Consider the following 22,656-nt stretch of genomic DNA (forward strand, 5'->3'; position numbering starts at 1 on the left):
CTACTGACTTGGACCTCTGTAGAATCCCATGGTTATTGCATAACCTTAGATGTTGTTTGCTGTTGTTTTCTTAAAGGAAGATCTTTCTTATTTGCCTGCTGAGAAATGTAAGAAACTAGACCTCTTTTGAAAGGGACTTGCATAGATAGTTAAGGTACACCCACAGTGTAGGCCCACAGAGGCGTAAGAAACTTGTTCAATCTGAGCAAGTCTGCATCTGGACCATACCCAGACAAGAGACTTCCTAAGAAGCCTATATATACAACTTGAGCCCCTTGCCGGAAAAAATAATGCAATATAAAGGTTAATGTAAACAAATTAGTACCCACCATGTCTATTTTTCTGCCGAAAAGAAAGGCATACTGCTTTGCTGAGAATATATAGAAGTGGGTGAGGCTTATTCAGCTGTGTAGGGTGGGGGGGAAGGGTTGATTAAACCCTGTCTTTCTTGGCTGGGTGATGGTTTGAAATGGTGTTGGAAAATTCCGGAGAAGTAGCACAGGTCGGACAGGATGGGACTTAACAGTGTTGGGATGTCTCTAAAGGGATGGGGTTTCAGTTCTTGGTCAACTTGAAGGGTTGTCTGACCAGTCTGGTAGTTGAGATTCTATTTCCGAGTTCTGTTTCCAAGGGTAGCCGTGTAGGTCTGCAGTAAAACAGTTAGATTCAAGCCCCGTTGCTCTTGTTAGTTTCTAGGGTACTACTGGACTCAACTCTTACTGCTTCCAAGTCCTGTTCTCTGTGCTTCTGTGCCTACTGATGAGGGGGGTTTTGTTTACTGTGGTAGCACTTTGTCTTTGGATGTGCTCCGTTTTGAGACTTGCCATCTTCGATACCTGGAGTTCCCAACATCTTTCGGCCTGTGGACACTTTTGGAATTCTGATATGACCACAAAATGGCTGCCGCAGGAGGGAGAGCCACACACACAGAAGAAGCCCAAGAGGAGGGGAGAAGAGGAGTAATTACAAAATACTCTGGGGAAGAGGGGTGAAAGAGAATTTTAAAAAAATTATTGTGCTAGCAGCTGTTGCCAAAACAATATCATTTTAGTCTGCGTAGCCGGTCAGGTCTTCATGGGCAAATCAGAAGCTCCACTCACTTTCTAAAAACACTTGAACACCAAAAAAAAGGAGTTGACAAGAGTGCCCACAGGCACTGTGTTGGGGACCTCTGTACTAAACTGTTCTTTAGGTGTTAGGCTAAAAATGTTTTGTTTTACCGAGACTTTTAACTAAGGGGTTCTCTCTTTTAAAAGTTGGTTTTAATTGCCTGCTTCTAACCTGAGAGTTATTTCATGAATGTTGTTACAGGCTGCTGAATGTTGCCTTGTGTCTTTTTTTCCCCCCAAACTTTTTTTATTGAAGTAGTAATATTGCATACAAGTATTAATAACTGATAAAAACACTTCAAATTTAACATGAATTTTAGAGTACAAGCAACAGTGTAATCTATACATCAATACATTATTACATCTATGTTTTCAAACATGTATCTAGCTGTAGGAATATAGTAAAAATTGTGACTTTTCAGACGATAAGAGATAGTTTAATAAATCATGTAGACATTAGAGTGCAGGAATTCAGGTTATAGTCTACCTTGAATAGCCTTGTGTCTTTGAAGTATTGGTGATTCACGTTGTTTTTATGGTTTTGCTGTCTTGCTTTTACTTTTTGAGCTGCCTCAAGCAGGTGGAGAGATGGCAGGCACGTCTTCTAAATGAAACAAGTCTTATTCTGGGCTGTGTGTCGTGAACAGCTGCCTTTTTAGGATGCCGTATGAGCTGAAGTCTCCTGCCAACCTAGCAGTTCGAAAGCAAGAAATTGCAAGTAGATAAATAGGTACCACTTCGGTGGGAAGGTAACAGCGTTCCGTGCGCCTTGGTGTTTAGTCATGCCGGCCACATGACCACAGAAGTGTCTTCGGACAGCACTGGCTCTTCAGCTTTGAAACGGAGATGAGCACCGCAACCCTGGAGTCGGATTTGACTGGCTTTCGAGCAAGGGAACATTTACCTTTACCTTTATGAGCTGAAGTAGTTTGTAAGATGTCTCTCATTTACCTCCTAAAAATAGATTCAGGTGGGTAGCTGTGTAGGCCTGAAGCAGCCAAACAAAGCATGAGTCCAGTGGCACCTTTAAGGCTGACAACATTTAATTCTGGGCGTAAGCTTTTCTGTGCATGCACACTTCTTCAGATACTTGAAGACGTGTCCATGCACACGAAAGCTTATCTCCAGTATTACACTTTGTTGGTCTTAAAGGTGCCCCTGGACTCAACCTTTGTTTTGTAACCTCCTAAAAATGTAAGACAATCAGGCCTCTTCTGAAAGGGAATTGTAGACTTTGTGTAGGGCTTCTGCTTCTTTAAACAACGAAAGCTACAATTCTAAGCAGCTGTATTTCTGAGGGAATGTATATAGGATTGGGCTGTAACGTTCAAGGTTGGTTTAGGCATGAATGTTCATTCGGGGGCTTCTTGAAAGGTACTTAGTGTACGCTTTGAGGGTTGGCAACTGAATTTCGCAAACTGCATTGAAAAACTTTGTGTTTAGGCTGCTATGAGGAGACACATACACCTGGGGTGTCCTCCTGTCTGTGCTGATCCGTTCACACATGCAAGTCGTTGTTTGATGTTGCAGCCAGGCGACTAATAACCACCTGTGTACTCCCTTGTGGTAAATAATTCTTGCCTGCAGGTGACACGGCAGGGAAGTGTTCAGTAAATGAGGAGGGAGTTGGTTTTTCAAGGCCATCGAGTGTTCCACCAGTGATTAGCATTGGGGCATGTGTGGACAGGTTATAGGCTAGTAATATGTTTTGTTTGTTTGTGGACTAGTAACATTTGTGAGTTTGCTTGCAAAACTGGCTACAGTCCACTGAGGGAGCAGGCCTAAACAGGTCTCCTCAGAATGAAGTCCCATCTTGTTCAGTTGGGCTTACGCCCAGCAAAAGATGGGTAGCCAACTTAGTCTGTTGGGTAGCCAACTTAGTAGATGGGTAGCCAACTTAGTAGAAAAGAGCAAGAGTCCAGTAGCACCTTAAATACTAACAAAACTTATGGCAGGGGTAGGAGCTTTTGTGAGTCACTGCTCAGTGTACGCTTTGAGGGTTGGCAACTGAATTTCGCAAACTGCATTGAAAAACTTTGTGTTTAGGCTGCTATGAGGAGACACATACACCTGGGGTGTCCTGTCTGTGCTGATCCGTTCACACACACAAGTCGTTGTTTGATGTTGCAGCCAGGCGACTAATAACCACCTGTGTACTCCCTTGCGGTAAATAATTCTTGCCTGCAGGTGACACAGCAGGGAAGTGTTCAGTAAATGAGGAGGGAGTTGGTTTTTCAAGGCCATCGAGTGTTCCACAAGTGATTAGCATTGGGGCATGTGTGGACAGGTTATAGGCTAGTAATATGTTTTGTTTGTTTGTGGACTAGTAACATTTGTGAGTTTGCTTGCACAACTGGCTACAGTCCACTGGGGGAGCAGGCCTAAACAGGTCTCCTCAAAATTAAGTCCCATTTTGTTCAGTTGGGCTTATGCCCAGCAAAAGATGGGTAGCCAACTTAGTAGAAAAGAGCAAGAGTCCAGTAGCACCTTAAATACTAACAAAACTTATGGCAGGGGTAGGAGCTTTTGTGAGTCACTGCTCGCTTCTTCAGATAAAACTGTATTTGAAGAAGTGAGCAGTGACTCACAAAAACGCCTACTGTACCACAAATTTTGTTAGTATTCTTACTATTGCAACCTGAGTGATGGACCTATAGGTATGGATCAATCCTTAGAATTAGTTAACTTTGGATGGTTATTCTGAGGTAACACCTGTTGTGTTGTAGGAACAAGTGACTGGTATTTTCAGCTACATTATTTTGGTGGTGTCTGTGACTAATTTTTAGAATGGTTGAGTCTTTAGCTACATTCACAGGGGAGGTATAAAGAGAGAGATGTTTCTCTGCAATGAAAGGGGCTAGGCTTTCTCACCCCCCAAATAAAACAAAAGTCCGATGGCACCTTAAAGATTGACATTTATTTCAGTATGAGCTTTTATGAGTTGCAGTCCACTTTGTCAGATAGATGTGTGAAAGAAAATCATAAGATTTCCATGTACAGTTTTCCTTCACATTTCTATCTCATGAAATAGGCCATGACTCATGTAAGCTCATTTTGAAATAAATATTGTTGGAGTTTAACGTGTCACTGGCCTTTCGTTCTGTTTTGCTATGACAGACTAACATGGCTATCCCTTTGCAAATGACTTTCCCCTCCAAAGTAATCAGGGGAGCCGTCTGGCTCACTAATGTGTATCTGACACAACAGTATTAAATAGTAGTTAGGGTGTCGACCTAGAACTGGGGAGCTCTGGGTTCAAATTTGTGAAACTTCTCAGGTGACCTTGGGCCAGTCATTCTCTCTCAAGCTTTTATCTACTTCACAGGGTTGTTGTGAGGATAAAAATGGAAGACAGAAGTGCCCATGTAAATGGCCCTGAGCTACTTGGTGGAAAGATGAAATAAAAATGAAATACGTGCTTTCAGCTAGTGGCATGCAGGCAGCATAGGGTTGCCAGTCTCCAGGTGGGGGCTGGAGATCTCCCAGAATTTCAGCTGATCTCCAGACTATATAAATTGTTCGTTTGAAACATTTATCCCACTTCTGTTGGAGAAAATGGCTGCTTTGGCATTTTACCTTATACAGGTCCCTCCCTTTCCTAAACTTCGCTCTCCCAGGCTCCTCCCTCAAGTCTCCAAGTATTTCCAAACCCAGAGTTGGCAGTGCTAGGTCAGCACAGTGATAAAGAGGATTAATCCATAGATGGGAACATAAAACACCACTGGACAATAAAAATTGAATGTGTTTGCTTTGCCCTCTCAGGGTGAGCCGTCTCGGGGAGCCCCGGGGGCAACGTCGCTGGTGGAAGTGGGAGCAGATGACACAGGTAGGCACTGATGGAAATCTAGGATTGGAAATGAGACGGATTCTGTTTCCCTCTGTCTTTCTCCTAAGATGTAAAACTTGCTAGAGCAGTAATCCTACAGTATTGTGTGTATGAACGTGTCTTTTTTTCAGGTGTTATCCCTTTGAGAGAGAGTTCCGATCCCTCCTCAGGATCCTTGTCTCCCCGGAAGACCAAAACCAGTTTGGGAGGAACAGGAGATAGTCTACCGACCACTGGCAGAAATTGTGATGATGGAGCGCGAATACAGATGACCAGCTGTGGTAAAGAAGCTGGTGGGATGTCACCTGAGTTGGGGGCTGTCTCGGCCGGTTCAAACGCCAGTCCCAGTCCAGGGAATAAAGGTCTGCCGGGTAAGATTGCAGGGGTGGAGTGGGGACCACAGACTTGAATTTGTGTATGTGCGTGTGTGACACAAGAATGCTGTATGGGATGGGAAGCCTCCCAGTGACTGTAGCAGTTCTAACAGCTTGTCACCGCCAGTTGCTATGAGCCCCCTTCCAATGTGCTTTTGGTTTTGTCCACTTTGTCCCTGTCAGCTACGCTGCCATGGGGGTTGGGAAGCTTGGTCTGTGTCTGGTTAATTGCTACTGCATTCCTTTCTGTGCTTTTTCTGCTTTGCACCGAAATGCTTATCTAGATGTGCAGGAGGGAGTTGTATTGTCTGGGTTTTTCCTAAGTGCCGTGGGAGAGTGTTGGTTCTCAGCTTTAGCTACCTAACGGTCTCCACACTTTATCCCGCGCGCGGGAGGGTGCCTAATTGGCCAGTGTTGTGGGGTGTGTGCATATGAATTCCCTATATCCTATTATGCCCATGGGGCCGCCGCCATTCTTAACAGTGCTCATGTTACTGCATCTATAGCTCTGCAATAAAAGTATTACCATTTCTGAATGCGTGTACTTCGTTGTTGGCTGTGGGTTCTGACAGTCCCTCACCCTTAAGTAGGACCTTCCTCCTTTCTTGGGGTCAGAGTAGAGAATCCAAAAAAAAAAGAAAAGGTGTTCAGATCCAACACTATAAGATTAGCAAATGGTGCCCCAGTGAGTTTTGTGGCTATGTAGGGATTTGAACCTGGGTCTCCTCAAAGTATGACATTCTTATGCCTCTCTTTCTACTTATGTAGCTAATCTACACAATAGAAATGATGGTGGTTTGCAGGTGCAGTTGAGGTCTGTGATGATGTTTCCTGTCTTCTCTTTAGGCCATGCAGCCAAAACTTTCCCATCGTCCCCTAGCAAAGCAGGTGGGCCCAGCCGAGCAAAGATGTCCCTCACTGGGGCCAGCAAATCCCCCACGTCTGTTCAGAGTCTAGCTATGCGCCTGCTGAGTATGCCTGGGTCACGGTTGCCTGGGGATGCTGCGACTCCCTCCACCGAAGCTTCACCACCGGCTCCACCGCCTGCTCCAGCTCAGACTCCAGCCCCAGCAGCTGAGGAGGCCAAGCCCAAGGTTCACCGGGCCCGGAAAACCATGTCTAAGCCCAACACCGGGCAGGTAGGCCTGCTGGCACCGGAAAAGCTCCCACTGGAAAAATACAGTATTTCGAGATGGTGTGAAGTTTTTGTATAGTGTTTGGATGTCCTGCCTGTTTCATACAAATAGGTTATCCTTTGTGGCTGTGTTCATGTGAGGTGATACATCTGAACAAGCCTCAGGCCTGCATGCGCCCTCTTCCTTTTGAGCCCTCAGTGTCTTCCTTTTTCAGTGGGTGACAAACATGTAAACTTGTCTTTTACAGACTCAAACCATAGGTTCATTAAGGTCAGTATTGTCTACTACAGCGGTCCCTCAAGTTTTTGAGCCAGTGGGCACCTTTGGAATTCTGGGCACAGTTGCACCTTTGGAATTCTGACACAGCATGGGCACAGCGACAAAAGAGCTACTACAAAATGGCTCTAAACATTGTTGGCATATTGTACTATTTGACCTATTTATGAATCACCAAACAGCCCCGTTGCCAGAGCGACATGTAGCGTCACATCCTGGCGACGGCGGTGCAACGCGTATCGCCGTCCTCTATGGCAAGGATCCTGTGAAGACACACGGATCCCCCGCTGCGGCTTGGCAGCCCTAAGTATACCCAGTGCAGGAAAAAGAGCTACAAGTCCCAAACACTACCAAAGTACAGAGCTTTGCTATCTGAGAAGTTCTTAAAAAGCATTTTTCTTCAGTAAAACCTTGCTCTAAGAACAGTTTCACTCATTCCAAAACAGAAAATAACTTCATAGGAGTATTTTTCAATGGCTCCCAAAATTTCTAATTTTTCTTTTTGTAGAAATTGAGGGTGGGGATTCTTCTGGGTAGAACGTTATTTTTTTAAAAAAAACTCTGAAATTTTTCTAGGCCTTCATGTCTCTAATTCTCTCTACACGAAGCAATACTTAGTAATTTAACAGGTTCAGAATTCACCAGAAGCCTCCAAATTATGGTTCAGTAAAACCTTGCTCTAAGAACAGTTTCACTCATTCCAAAACAGAAAATAACTTCATAGGAGTATTTTTCAATGGCTCCCAAAATTTCTAATTTTTCTTTTTGTAGAAATTGAGGGTGGGGATTCTTCTGGGTAGAACGTTATTTTTTTAAAAAAAACTCTGAAATTTTTCTAGGCCTTCATGTCTCTGATTCTCTCTACAGGAAGTAATACTTAGTCATTTAACAGGTTCAGAAAAACTCAGTGACTTGGGGGCACAAGAGTTTGGGGGGGGGAGCCGTCTTGAGGGAAGTTCACTCACCAGCTATACTGCCTCTTTAGTATTCATAAGCTGTGTGTAAGAGGCCACATTTTCTTTTCCAACTAGAAGAGCTAGGATATTAATGTATTCAAAGTTCGGATTTTAAAATTTCCCAAGGAACTATGAGATTTTGCACTGGACATGTTGTTCTTTTAAAACTTAATATATTAAGTGTCCCTTAAAAATAACCAGACATCCCATTCAGAATCTACCTTTATTGCTGGCCATGTTCTAAATATGTAAACTTTGTAAGCCAATCAGTGTGGCCATTTTTATCTCAGAAAAACACTATTCTGACAGTAACTACTAGCCTGTACTTCTAGAATGTTCCAGGTACTTAATCTTTTAGTTAGGTGATCTTGCTTGATGGTGTTTCATGAACACAGAGAGATGGAACAGAAATTCTCATTTCCACAGTTGCTGTCATAAGCAGATCTAAAATTGTATAGAGCAGACAGCCTGTGGTCTGCATGATCATGGTCATATCTGCTTAGTTGCAGACAATATGTCTTAATTATTACTTCAAGGCGTTAGTATGTCATCTTGTTCGTGTGTAAATTAGTTTGGGCCTTGATTTAAAGATATAAATCTCTTTTGGCGTGGTGATTCAAGTCATGTTGTCAACTGACTCAAATCAGTCAGTCCTATACAGTGGGGCCAAGGAAGATAATGAGGGCATAACCATCCTTTTCCCCTGTGTCTCAAGGTCCCTGAGAAGAGAGTTTCTGAAATGCTGCACTTCCGAGTCCCGGATGACCTGAGGAGCATCGAAGAGCCAGGTAGAGTTTGGAATCAGTTTGGAATCAAAGGGTGGCAGCTAAACTGTGGAGACATTTGGCCTGAGATAGGAGGGGGATTGTGCTGTTAAGACTGGGGTGTGTGTGTGCAGTATCGTGAGAACCCTGTTGAAATTTTGTCTTCATATTCCTGACATTTTTCTCCCATCTTCCATAGAAGAACCTGCCAAGCGCCGGAAGTACGACTACATGACCGACGCGATGCACAAGAGAATGCCTCTCTCTCTCCACCGGTCAAGTCCCAGAGCCACCACTGAGGTACACCGCTGTCCTAGATTTAAGTTTTCTTTAAATTTTCAAGAATATTTTAAAAAGATTCAGTCAGTGTTCTGTTATGATTACGACTGTTCACTGTACACAGCAGAATGAGGCTGGAGGAATGGGTCACAGAGCTATAAATGGTTGTTTTATATTTTGGAGTCACTTATTGGAACAGGTGTTCCCTCTAAGCTGAGTTAGTGTGAGCTAGCTCACAGTTTTTTAGCCTCCGATCACTCATTTTTGTCTTCGCTCAGGAAGGATGGCTCCAGAGCAAACTAATTTGTGCAGTAGCCAAATCGCTCGCTCACAACTTTAAGGCCAGTAGCTCACAAAGTAGAATTTTTGCTCACAAGACTCCACAGCTTAGAGGGAGCATTGGTTTGAACGCTCCCCGATGTTAAACTCCCTGTGGTTTTTTTAAAAAGGCTTAATACAAAATGAAGGGGCGGAACTACTCTACTTGTGGGGAATTTTTAGTGATAAGAAATATTCAAAGAGGGCAGCCCATTCCGTCACCTCAGCATGTCGGCCCTGCATTGTCTTGCACAGAAGAACTAATCTGTTATCACGTCCCTTTCACATGTATTGCCGTGGACTCTCTAATTTGGGTCTGGGACACTCACCCAGAACCAGTTTGGGGGATTTAAACTCAGTGCTGGGAGGGAACCTGTTCCCACTTCCACAGCCTGGGTAGCTTGAAAGACTGACAACTTGCCCATTGTGGGGGAGCAGAACATGTGACTGAGGGCTCTTTGGGCAAGGAAAGTTCAAAGTGCCTCCAATAGGCTTCCAGTATCTACGAAACAACCAAGGTAATGTTTAGAATTTTCTGAGGGAAATGTGGCTCAAGTGGTTAAGACGCTGAACTGCAGGCTGGAAGGTCAGTAGTTTGGGAGTTTGATACCCGAGTGCCGCATGACGGAGTGAGCTCCCGTCTCTGGCCCCAGCTCCTGCCAACCTAGCAGTTTGAAAGCAAGAAATTGCAAGTAGATAAATAGGTACTGCTTCGGTGGGAAGGTAACAGTGTTCCGTGCGCCTTGGCGTTTAGTCATGCCGGCCACATGACCACGGAAATGTCTTCGGACAGCGCTGGCTCTTCAGCTTGGAAACGGAGATGAGCACCGCAACCCTAGAGTCGGATTTGACTGGCTTTCGAGCAAGGGAAACCTTTACCTTTACTATAGGGGTACAGGAATTGAAAAGGTACTCAGGCACAGGAACAGTGCAATGGTCATGTTCGGTGATACTTGTATGTGAAGAGTTACATGAGAGGAGAGACAGAGAAAGTAGAAAAGAGCCGAGCCTCTGGCTGTGAGGGAATTTTGTACCAGGGAATGGCCACAGGGAGAAGGAGGGCGGGTTAAAGAAGAGGAAAGGTGTGAATGGAAAGGAAATGTACAAAACAGTGTTTTAAGAGAAAAGGAGTGAACTGAGAAAAAGTCTCCTGAGCTGGACAGAGTACATTGTCTGTTTAGATGATCCACCAAACTGAAGCAGGGATATAGTCTGTCACGTGAAAGCGTGGAATGTGGAGAAGACTGTGAGTTAGTTACCAACCTCTAGCAGGGGCTTGGAGTTTTCCTGGAGTTCCATCTGATCTTCAGACTACAGGGATAGGTTCTCCTGAAGGAAACGGTGGCGTTGGAGGGCAGACATCCCATCACATCCCCTCCCCACTGAGCTCCCTCCCTGAGCCAGAAGTGGGAAGCGTGCTGTGGGTCTTACCACCCCGGTGGGTACACAACTATCAGTAGGAGTGAGTGTCCAATCCACTCATACTTCTTTCCAGATCACAGTGACGGAAGAGATGGCTGCTCCCGCCACAGCCTCACAGGAGGAGAGAACTCAGGAGTGGGAGACAGAAGTGGGGGATGACTTCAGCCTCTACTATGACAGCTATTCTGTGGATGGCCATGTTGACTCGGACAGCAAGGTATGCCTAAGAAGGCTTCTTAAGAGCAGGTTTTGGTAGGACCAAGGGACAAAAGGGTAACTAACCCAATTAACAACATTGATTGATTGATTGATTTGATTTGATTTGTACCCCACCTTCCCCGCCAAGGCAGGCTCAGGGATTATTATTGTTGTTGTTGTTGTTGTTATTGTTGTTATTGTTGTTGTTATTATTATTATATTACATAGCATACATTATTAACCCCTTAACACTTTATAACCTGCCTTTCCATCCAAAGGCAGCTCCCCCGGATGCCTCAAACAAAAACTAAACTATATAACCAGTGTATACACTGAAAATTAAAAATGTCAGAAGTTATTACAGCAGATAGGCCCAGGGCTTTTTTTCTGGGGGAATGTGCCGGAACAAGCGTTCCAGAACCCCTTTGACAAAATGCTTTAAAAATGTTTTAAAGTTCATCAGTTTTCAGTATACGGATTGAAAACTTCATTTCCCTCTTAAAAAATAATAAAAAAAAAGCCCTGGCAAACCAATAACCCCAGTCGGCAATAGCTCTCCCCTCATCCCAACCTGGAGCCAGTATAGTGTAGCGGTTGGAGTGTCAAGACTGGGGTCGTGGAGACCCAGATTCAAATATCTCTTTGCCCAGGTTTGTATAATTTATTCCACGTAATGTTTGTGTGCGTAAGCAAGGAACTAGGTATGGTCACTGCAGACGAGCCCATGAAATCATACTCTGTGACCCGCGTCATAAGATTCTGCCAGGCGTTGCCCAAATTTTTCCAGCCTAAATTCCCACCCAGTAGTTGGGTAATAAGGTTCAGGATGGACAAAAGGAAATAGTACTTAATGGATAACCATATTGTGGAATTCATGTTCAGTGGAGATTGTAGCGGCCACAAGCATAGATGGTTTTAAAAGAGGGTTAGAGCGATTTTTGGAGAACAGGTCTGACACCGACTACTAGCCATGGTGGCTAAAGGGATCCTTCATGTTCAGGAGCTGTAATCCTCTGAATACCAGTGCCTAGAGGCAACATCAGGGGAAGGCCCTGCCTCTGTGTTCTTTTTGTTGGCCTTCCAGGGCAACTGGTTAGCCACTGCACACAACAGGAGTTCGATGGACCACTTGTCTGATCCAGCAGAGCTCTTCTTTTGCTCTTAAGGACTATTAAAACTTGCTTCAAAAAAATAAAAAGAGACTTGGGAAGCAAGCTCTGCAGTGACACCCAGTCGGTGGAGGTTTTTTGGAGGTCTTGTGGAATTTCAGTGTAAATGTTATATTGGTTTTCTGTGGCTTTTAGACACAAGTGGGTGGCTCCTCTTCTTTCCAGAGTATTTGCCCTGAAAACTCTGCTGGTTTTCCCAGTTGTGGTTATTACTAATGTGGATTTGTGGAGCCTGAGCCTATCATGTGGGACCTTGTAAGTGCTTCCACACCTCCTGATAGCATTTACACCCCCTGCTAAAAGCAGATATTTTCACCCGGCACTTCCTCTTTTTTATTATTATTATTTTTTTGCATTTCAGTCTGATGCAGATGCTGCAGAAGAGCATATGAGTGAAGAGGAGGAGGAGGAGGAGGAAGAAGAGGAGGAGGAGGAAGATGATGATGAGGATGAAGATGAGGACGATGAAGAATCGGGTAACCTCTCTGACAGGGTGAGTTGCAGCTCAGCTCTCTCATTCCCCCCCCCCATCCTTTTTTGTTGCTTAGTCTTAATTTCTTTCTTGGGGGGGGGGTTCAATTACATTTTTGCTCCTCTTTTCATACTGTGATCCCCCCCAAGATCTATTTTTAAAAAAAAATATTTTAAACACACATTTATCTATCCTCTTTTCTCTGTCCCCTATCACTTTGCGTGTTCAGATCCCTTGCTTTCATTCTATAAACTGCCCTGCTCCTTCTGCCACTTCATGGCCATTGCTTAAAAGATGTTTCCTAACCTGTTGCAAATGCAAGTTTTCAAAATACACTCAAGCTGCATCTTAGCTGTAGAGGTCACAAGTTGGGTATACATCCTGACTTGGGGTGCCAAAAAATGTTGCGTAAGACAAGAGCTGGTGAAGTTTTCTAGGAGCCAGTTTGGATGGTCCCGAGCATTCGAACAAGGAGAAGGTACCTGTTCTTGCAGACGTATTCAGGTCTCCCCACCAGGACCACCACCAACCTTCCTTTCAGCAGTTCATGAAGAAGTATCCTGGTTCAGGCTTTCTTGGAAATAATCGTCTCTGAGTTGAGTACAGTTGCCAGTTCAGTCAGTGTGTTTGGACAACAGTGGCAGCTGGTCTTATGGTCCTTATTTCGGTTATGAGAGGTCCCAGGTTCCTGCATATGCCATTCGCTGAGGCAAAAAGCAGGGGAAATAGTTGCCTTCATTCCCTCCTTATGGGCGTCCCAATAGCATGCCAGAAACAAGATACCTGGCTTAGGTGGGCCTTTGGTCCAATTCAGCAAAGTTCTCCTTATGTGCTTACTGGGCACCTGGATTTTTATATCCCTGCTTCTGTCCCCATTGGACTCAAGATAGAGAGATATATACCATTCCTATTCTCACAAAGATGAATCTTCCCCCGCAACCCTGGGTGCTTTCAGTATTGTTATCTGATTCAAATGTCGATGGACTGATAACAGCTAACGTGGCGCGGTTCCTGGCTAAGGTTGCTGCTCTCAAGAAACATTGAAAACTTTATCACCTTTGCAAACATCTACACCGTTTTTCAATTTTGGAGGATTTAGTTAGTTGGCTCCACCCCAAGTGTAGTTAGGTTTTTATTCTCTGGGCCATGCCTGGGTTTTATATGTTTACTGATTGTGACTATGTATTTTGTCATATTTTATGTCAATTTTATGTACCTTTTTACCCCTTTTGCATTCTCTTCTGGTCAAGACTTCGGTCACAGAGACCCGTAATAAATTGAATTGAATTGAATATCCCTGCTTCTTTGAGGAAAAGATCTCAATCTCTCTCTGTCACTCACAGGAAGTAAGCTGTGTTCTGAGAGGAAATAATATTAATGTATTGAGTCTTCCCTTAAGGACTGATTTCCTGTGTGTGGTAGGAACAAAATGTCTTGAGGAAGCTGTTTTTTCACTTTTTCCTCACCTGTTTGTTCTTGCTGTCCCAGAGTGTCGCCTCCAGCTCCAGGCGAAAGGCCAGGAAGCGCTGGCGGAATGACAGCCCCTGGGTGAAGCCATCCCATAAACGCAAGCGTAAAGAGCCACACCCCAAGGACACCAGAGGTGACTGACCGGGACTAAGAAGGGGGTGGGGGGAAGCCATGAAGGAGGCTTGAGAATATTTAAGGCCCTAATGCAAATGTTGCCTGTGAACCAATGTTGAATGCTTCCCCCATGGAAAAGAAATTATTTCACGAACAAAAGTAGCCTGTTCATGGTGAGGGGAGTCTAGAACTCCTGTCATATGCGCCAAAGTTTTTATAAAGAGAAACGTTTATATATACACCTTACCTTTCCTCTGGGCTCAAGACAGCTTAGTGATGGAAAGTACCATCATCACAGCCGACATATGGCAATCCAGAAGGGTTTTCAAGGCAAGAGATGGCCAGAGGCGGATTTGCCAGTGCTTGCCTCTGCATAGCGACACATCCAAGTACTAACCCAGGCCCAACCCTGCTTAGCTTCCAAGGTCTGCCAAGATCAGACTAACCTGGGCCATCCAGGTCAGGGCAAGGAAGCTTACAAATCATAATCAAAACATTACAGATTAAAACCAAATAGAATCAAGAGTCATTGCCACTATAAAATGGCTGCCGTTGGGGCCTATAGGAAATCACAGAGCTTTTTGGGGGAGTGGGGTGGGGGTTGCAAGGTGGAAGCGGTGGTTTCTAAATGGTGCTCCCTATAAATGCAAAGGAGATGCCTCAGTTTCCTCTGAAGCGTTGCCTGCTCCAGTGAGAGGGAAGAATGCCAGGGCTAGCCTTCTGCTTTATGGAAGAGATGTTTTGTGGAAAAAGGAAATGGGGACCAGGAAAATCAGTTGGTGGGCATCACGTTGGGGACAATTGATTTAAGACATAGTTTGGAACATCAGTTACAAGTCGCAGGCTCTCCCCCGTCCCCTTCGTGTACAGCTTCCCTCCCTGTTTCTTATGTTAACTGTAGGTTGGCAAGATGTCAAAATCTGTAGTGCTTTTCTTCAGAATTAGAATAAAAAACTAGCTTCAAACCCTGTGTTTGGGAGGGAAAGGGCTAACCACAGTTTGCTGATTAGGGCATTAACTGTACTTTGCTGAAGCAGAAAACATGTGGAAAGAACGGGAGGCATGTGAGCTTTTTCAGTATTCTCCAAACTGGTGTTCGGAGTGTTGCCTGAACCAAATGGTGCTGGTAGAAAAAGGCTGTTTTAATGATGAACGTAGGTCCATTGCGGTATCAATAAACTGAAAGCAAAAGGCAGGGCTGGTTTTCACAGCTGGATGTGTGCGGTAAACAGAAGGGTTCTTCCAAGATTATTAGGGGCCCAGTGCTATATAAAGTATCCAGAGGTAAGGTCAAACTGTGAGGTAAACAAGTTGGTGGACAACGTCAAATTATTCGGGAGCATGAAATGCTCCAGTACAATCTGCAAACTGGATGAATTGCCAGCAGGATCTAGTGTAAAGAAGTAAAAAGCAATCTGCCTGGCCAGTGTTGGGGTCTATCCCTGAATGTGGATTTCTCTTCTCCAGGACTGAATGGTGGCCCTTCAGCCACACAGAGCGAGTACACAGAGGTGCCCCTGGGTTGTCTGGAGCTGCCGAACGAGGGGACACTCTCCCCCAACAATGCAGGTGAGTGTGCTTTCCCTCCTGTAGCCACCATGACATGGCACTAGGACAGCCAGAGGGATCCGGTGGATTGAATTCCAAGTGGTCTTGTTTCAAATCTTGGCCCACCTTTCAACTTGGGTGTGAGCAAATTAAGAGGCTCTTGTTTCGTCCTCCACTCTGGGGAGGTTACAATGACTTTACCTTGATTTAAGGAGCCTCTGTTTGTTCTGGGAACAAGGTTGGGAAGTGGGGGCGGAAATAAGCTCTCTCCCAGGTCAGGTCAGAGTCCCCACAGATAATGGAGGACAAAACGTCATGGGTATGTATCACAATTGCCTACTGATGATGGGGCCTTGGAAAGTTTTCCATGGAACAAATGCCTTATGTTGCCCTACGTTGCCCTATCTTGTGTCGTCTGGTGCCATCTTTGCTTTCCAATATAGGCCTCTGGGTGATAGATTCATGTTCTTTAGAAGCCATGTCACATACCTTCCTCAATTTGCTCTGAACTATAACAATTACTGCATTTTAAAACCAAGACATTTTGGTGGTGTGTATTCTTGGTGCTTGGGGGGGGGCACAGTGGGGGGGCTTCTGAAGTTCTGGCCCCACTGGTAGACCTCCTGATGGCCACTGTGTGACACAGAGCGTTGGACTGGATGGGCCATTGCCCCGATCCAACATGGCTTCTCTTGTGTTCTAATGGTCATTAATTTATAGGGCCATCATAAGTCAGATGTGACTTGATGGCGCTTAATACACGCATGCATGCATGCACACACAAAAACAGTGTCTTATTACCGGACTTGTGTTTCTTGTTTTAGTTGGAGTTAGAAAAACAAAACACAAGCATAGGGGTTACCCCTGGGGAAACAGGCAAAAAGAAAAACAACATAAAAAAGTGAAGCAGGTTTTGAGGATCCTGTGGTTAAGACGCTGAACTGCAGGCTGTGGAAGGTCAGTAGTTCAGCAGTTCGAGACCCGAGTGTGCCGCATGACGGAGTGAGCTCCCGTCTCTAGTTCCAGCTCCTGCCAACCTAGCAGTTCGAAAGCAAGAAATTGCAAGTAGATAAATAGGTACCACTTCGGTGGGAAGGTAACAGCGTTCCGTGTGCCTTGGTGTTTAGTCATGCTGGCCACATGACCACGGAAACGTCTTCGGACAGCGCTGGCTCTTCGGCTTTGAAACGGAGATGAGCGCCGCAACCCTAGAGTCGGACTCGACTGCCTTTCGAGCAAGGGAACCTTTACTTTAAAAGCAATATATTGTCAGTGATACAATTTTATTAATTTATTAAAACATTTCTACCCTGCCTTTCCTTGTGGTTCAAGGCAGCTTTCAATTATATAATTTTCTTTATTTATGGAAACATTTATACCTTGCCTTTCCTTGTGGTTTAAGTCAGCTTGCAGTAATCATTGGAAAAAGCATCTCCAGTTAAAACCAGAGTATAAGAGCACCCAAATCTCTCCTCCCCCTCCCCCTGCCCTCAAAAGATGCCTGCTGTTCAACCCACCCTCCAAAGCCCTGGCAAACAGGCAGGCCTTGCAGTGCCTTCTGAAGATCTCCAAGGAAAAGCTCCTGTCACCTCTTCAGGGGCCCATTCCACAGAGCTGGAGCCATGACCAAAAAGGCCCAGGCTTTGCTCAATGCCTGACGGGCCACCTTAAGTGGTGGGGTAGCCAGCAGATGGGTGCCCGAAGACCATACTTGGTGGACAGGGACATTATTGTAATAGGCTTGGATCCACGGGAATATTTTGTCAGGTTTCTGCTTGCAGAGTGCCACCGTCTTGCCTCCAACTTGCCACTGCAGCCAAAAATGCTGACTGGAATGCTGTTTCTTGGGATCCCCTGATGTCCAGGAGCAGGGTTTCAGGGGACGTTTTGGGCTGCATGGGAGAGGCGGAGCTGAGAAAGCCAAGCTCTCAGAGCAGAAGCTCTTCCATCTGTGGGAAAATGCTCCAGTGCATCCAAGCCATCGTTCTACCACATGAGGGAGTACTTTCTGGGGTTTTTTTGTCTCAGGCCACAACTGGAAGATTTATTTATTTATATTTACATTTATATCCCGCCCTCCTCGTCATTCGGCAGGCTCAGGACGGCTAACAACATATATAAAAATACATTAAAATTCCATTAAAACTGTCAATCAATATAACATCAATTGTTATATTGTTAATGGAAAAGGTCTTATGAAAAAGAAAAAGGATGTGGTGTAGCACTGAGGGAGATAAAGTTGGTTACCACAGGGTACGTCTCAGGCCAGAGAGGCCAAGGCTTGTATGTGTTAAAAATATTTGTTAATGTTTCTTTGTTTTGTGGAAGACTCAAAACGGGGCATTTGCAACGTAATAGGTGCCGGTTGCAATCGGTGAACTTACCGGCGTTCACACGTAGAACATCTGCCTTCCGTCCGTAACCGTTGCAAAGCCCTTTAAACCGTTATACTCTGTCACTAGGTCCCCAAGTGGTGGTATCCTGAGTACAACGGTTGTAATCGGTTTACCCCCGTCTGATCGCTCTCCACAGGTGTCTAGCCACTTCCGTTTGGAAGCCCGAGGCTTCCACTTTTTGCCGGCCATTTTTTTTTTAGGTCGGTGATATGCGCTTGGGTGAAGCTTTGCCCTGGCGTTTGTTTAAAAAAAAAGAAAAGGTCCTTAGTTTAAGGTTTTAGAGGAGTCCAGGACCCCAGGGAGGCCAGTTTGGTCTTTAAACTTTAAAGGTAAGTCCTCTCTTCAGGGCATGCTTTTGGGGACGAGGTTTTTTGCGCATGTGCGAAGATCGTCATTCTGTGAATGGCTGCCTATGCACATGCGCAAACTGAGTTTAAAAAAAAAAACGCCGACAAACCGCCGACGCCCGCAGCATGTGAACGGGCATACAGCAATGGGCTCCGCTGTGAGGGAGGTAAGTGTGATCGCGTTTCAGCCGGCATAAACTGCACCGGTTCCAACCGGTACAGTTTATGCCGGCTGAAACGCCCCGTCTGAACGCACCCAATGAATCACACCAAACACGGTCAAGTTTAAATGGTGTTTATCTAACTATTTACTGGTGAATACTTAAATAACAGCTTGTATATATCTTGAGTTATTATTTAAACAGACCAACATAGAGCTATTACAGTTAAACTCTCAGAAACACCAACTGACAGTGAGTAGCAAAATAACTGTCACTCTCAGAATCTCAGTGTACGACCAAGACAGACGTGACAGCCAATCAGACTTCAAGTTGTCTCCCACAGATAAGATTGACAGAGCCCCACAGTACACGCCCACATCTCTCATGCTTGAATCTTCAAATTGTCTGCTGGTGTAACCTAACTTTACAAATATAAACTTATCTCTGCACTTGTGCCTCTACATTTATAATCTGACAGTGTGTTTGTTCTTCAGTTGCGAACAGCCATTTCTGGGCCCCACTCTGTTTCCTCCCTCTTCCTCCTTGACAGGGGTGTCCAATGAGACCAGTTCGCTGGAGACGGAGCGCTTTGAGGAGCTGCCCCTCTGCTCCTGCCGCATGGAAGCCCCAAGCATCGAACGCCTTAGCCAGCAGGCCGGAAATCAGTGCATGGCAACGGAAAGCGCCGACGGGGAGGTAAGGAGGCAGGGAGGTTTAAGAGTGTTGGAAATATGTGAGTTGCAAGGTCTAAATCCCAGTCATTATGGGGTTAATCTGTATACCTTGTGGGCTATTGGTTTAGCCTGACCGGGAAGGAAATCTGGCACAGAGCCAATTCAGTCAAAGCCTGTGAAACTGAAGTCTGTTTACAAACGTCATTGGTTAATGTAATCAGGTGACTTCCTTCTTAGGGGTCAAGAAGAAAGAGAATCTCCGTTGTTGTTGTGAGACCGTGTGGTCAGTCTGTAAAGCTCTAGAGATAAAGCCTTTGTTATTTTGTAGATTTCCCTGTGAACCCTTCCCTTAGAAAATAAAGATTTTTACATAGAAAGAAATGCCTCCTCTCCAGTGAAGCAAAGATCCATTACAAACCTCTGAGTATTTAAGTATTTTTGCCTATTTTTCCAACAAAGAGTGTCAGGAGGCTATGGCTCCTAACTTTTGTTCATCAATAGACAGGCTACCCATGAGAACATAAGAGATGCCAATGTTGGATCAGGCCAAAGACCCATCCAGTCCAACACTCTGTGTCACACAGTGGCCAGAAATACCAGGTGCCATCAGGAGGTCCACCAGTGGGGCCAGGACATTAGAAGCCCTCCCACTGTTGACCCCCCCCCCAAGCACCAAGAAGACAGAGCATCACTTGCCCCAGAGCCCCTATCTATACCTTGTGGCTAACAGTTTTGACGTTGTTTCAACTGGACTTCTGCCTGTGCCACAGGTGTTGCTCGATGGCACCTTAAAGCAGGGACTTCTCCTTTATGAGTCCCTTCTATATGCTTGAGTCCTCAAGTGAAGTGCCGCTGTGGTATTTGAATGTCAGAGAAGCCTGGTGGGTGGCTACCAGTAACAGGGCAGTTTTGGTGGCGATGCCTCCATTAGATAACTCCTTCCCTGTGAAGCTTGCCAAGTTCTGGTTGTAGATCATTTCAAGAGCCTGCGGGGGAGCAGAAGCCTTAGTAATTCTTACTGAATGGCAAGCCTGTGTCTGGAGTGTATGAATTCAGACGGCAGGTGGGGGGTTGCACAATTCAGTGCCTTTCATTGTGTAGTATTACCTCTGCATTGGAAACAAGCATGTCAGAGAGAAGGGGTCTAGCCTGTGTGTCGTCCCCCCCCCCGCAGTGCTAGTTGTCTCTGCAGGGATTCCCCCCCCCCATTAGAGCATTCAGTTATGTCTCACCCTCCCTTGCAATCAGAATCAGCTCAGCCCCAGAGGTAGGTTAATTACCTCAGAGGAAACTAGGCCGGAAACCAACTGTCTTCCTGTCTACGCACTTGTAGCTTAGCGGCTGCAGCAGCAGCATCTTGAAGCGGGAGACAATGCGTCCCTCGAGCCGGGTTCCCCTCATGGTCCTGTGTGAGACGCATCGAGCCAGAATGGTGAAACACCACTGCTGTCCAGGTTGTGGCTACTTCTGCACTGCGGTGAGTGAGGGAAAACTGAGGAGAGAAGGGTTTGGAGAGGGTGGGGCGATGGTTTTTTAGCCAAGACTGAGGTGGCATCAGTGGAACTGCTTTGTGGGGGCTGAGTGGAAGGATGATTTTGGATCGCTGTGTTTGTGATAGGACCTGATTTGGGCCATGGATAGGCCCTACCCAAATGTGTGCGGTGTGCCAGATCAGGACCTCCAAAGTTAACTGTGTGGGAGTCTGAAATGTAACAGGCCCATGATACTGCTCTGCAGGTGAGGCAAAAAGGCCAGGCTCGGGCCAATCCAGAGTCTTTTTAGTGCCCGCCAGAGACGTTGATGATTAGCATCTCCCTTCAGGTGCAGAAAGGGACTGTGGTAGCCAAGCCTGTCTCAGGGAAACTCAGCAGGCTAGTTCATAATGTTCCTGAGTTAAAGCCCCAGAGTCCCTGACAGCTTCTTTCTTCCAGGGCACCTTCCTGGAATGCCACCCTGACTTCCGGGTGGCTCACCGCTTCCACAAGGCCTGTGTGTCCCAGCTCAACGGCATGATCTTCTGCCCGCATTGTGGGGAAGACGCTTCTGAGGCTCAGGAGATCACTATAGCCAAGGCGGACACCTCCACTCCAGTCCCCGTTCCACCATCCCACGGGCAGGGAGCCTCCGAGTCTACAGGCCGAGCTGACACAACCCAGCCCAGGTGAGGGGAAAGGAATGTGCCGGGTACCACTGGCCCCTAGTTTCTCCAGAAAGGGAAGTATGGATTGGATTGTAGCATTTTTTTTAGCGTATAGTGCAGTGATGGCGTACCTTTTAGAGACCGAGTGCCCAAACTGCGACCCAAAACCCACTTATTTATCGCAAAGTGCCAACACGGCAATTTAACCTGAATACTGAGGTTTTACTTTAGAAAAAACAACTCATACATTAACTTAAGACGATCCAAACAAAGTAAGGAAAGCAATCCCAAATGCTTTCATTTACTTAAAATTATTTGGCAGAGAATTCAACACTTTATTGATGGTCTGGGCCTGGCTGGGGCGATGGCATGCGTGCCCACAGAGAGGGCTCTGAGTGCCAGCTCTGGCGCCCGTGCCATAGGTTCGCCACCACTGGTATAGTGGGTTTCTGCAGTTCTTAGCTCTCTGGAGAGATCTGTACCTGAAGAACTGACTCCTCATTTTAAATCAGTAGATTGTATTTTATTCATATTTGCCTCCTGGAGCTCATCAGCCTTGCAGTTCTTAGGGGAGAGGCTGTGGGTCAATGGCAGAGCATCTGCTTGGCCTGCAGAAGGTCCCAGGTTCAATCCCCGGCATTTCCAATTAGATGGGGCAGATAGTTGGTGATGTGAAAGACCTCCACTGGTGACCCTAGACAGTACTGACTTTGGACCAAGTGGGAGACAGTTCTGACAGTTTCGTGTGTTCATCCTTACCAAAGCAAATGGCACCATCTGAGCTGAGGCCTTGTGTGAGGGTGTTCCGAGGCCCCTCTTTCCCAACACCTCTCTTCAACTCCCCCTCCCCCTCCGTTCTCTGTCTGCCTCCCTCAAGTTTCTCAACCTGGTGCTTGCTTTGTCCCCCTCTCTTCAGGCGCCGCTTCCCTCTCCATGACACCTGTGCTGTCTTCCCAGCCTGCCTAAAGTCTCCCAGACTGCCTCATGTGAGCTAACAGTACACATTTTTCCTCCCCATGTGAGGGTCCGCCCGCCCGCCCCCCGTCCAAACAGGCCTTCCACTTCCCTTGCAAAAGATGGGCCAAGTATTTTTAGCTACATTAAAAAATTATAATAAAGAATTAGGAAACCAGGTATTGACATGTATGCTGCTACCTCACTCCATGGAGCCAGATTTGAAACTTGCTTCTAACTAAGTGATTCTTCCTCCACTGGAAGAGACACATTGGCAGAAGAGCAAAACCTGAGTCAAGTAGCATGTTTAATGACCAGCAGTGTTTCCCAGGGTATAAGCTTTCAAGAGTCAAAAGCTCCCTTTGTCTGACTCTCAAAAGCTCGTATCCTGGAAATCTTGCTGGTCTTTATGGTGTTACTGGACTCAAAAGTTCCTCTTCTGTTGCAGACCGACATGACTGCCCACGTGAAACTAGGTTGGCAGAAGTCTCCTTTGGCAGGATACATGCCATGATAATCTGGACAAACCAGCGTCATAACTAAATCTCAGAAA

At 45.8% G+C, this 22,656-nt stretch overlaps 1 protein-coding gene across 1 annotated transcript in view; it reads left to right on the forward strand.

The window, feature by feature from the left end:
* EHMT2 (euchromatic histone-lysine N-methyltransferase 2) overlaps window positions 1-22,656 on the forward strand; it is a 51,701-nt gene that overhangs the window by 4,026 nt on the left and 25,019 nt on the right. Inside the window, 12 exon segments of the mRNA XM_015405457.1 lie at window positions 4,872-4,935; window positions 5,067-5,306; window positions 6,156-6,448; window positions 8,393-8,465; window positions 8,641-8,741; window positions 10,534-10,677; window positions 12,258-12,320; window positions 13,788-13,902; window positions 15,351-15,452; window positions 18,886-19,031; window positions 20,343-20,486; window positions 20,941-21,170. Coding sequence (XP_015260943.1) covers window positions 4,872-4,935; window positions 5,067-5,306; window positions 6,156-6,448; window positions 8,393-8,465; window positions 8,641-8,741; window positions 10,534-10,677; window positions 12,258-12,320; window positions 13,788-13,902; window positions 15,351-15,452; window positions 18,886-19,031; window positions 20,343-20,486; window positions 20,941-21,170 — 1,715 coding nt within the window.

The sequence above is a fragment of the Gekko japonicus genome, unplaced genomic scaffold (genome assembly GCF_001447785.1).
Source record: "Gekko japonicus isolate JY-2015 unplaced genomic scaffold, Gekko_japonicus_V1.1 scaffold1799, whole genome shotgun sequence".
Classification (NCBI taxonomy): Eukaryota; Metazoa; Chordata; class Lepidosauria; order Squamata; family Gekkonidae; genus Gekko; species Gekko japonicus.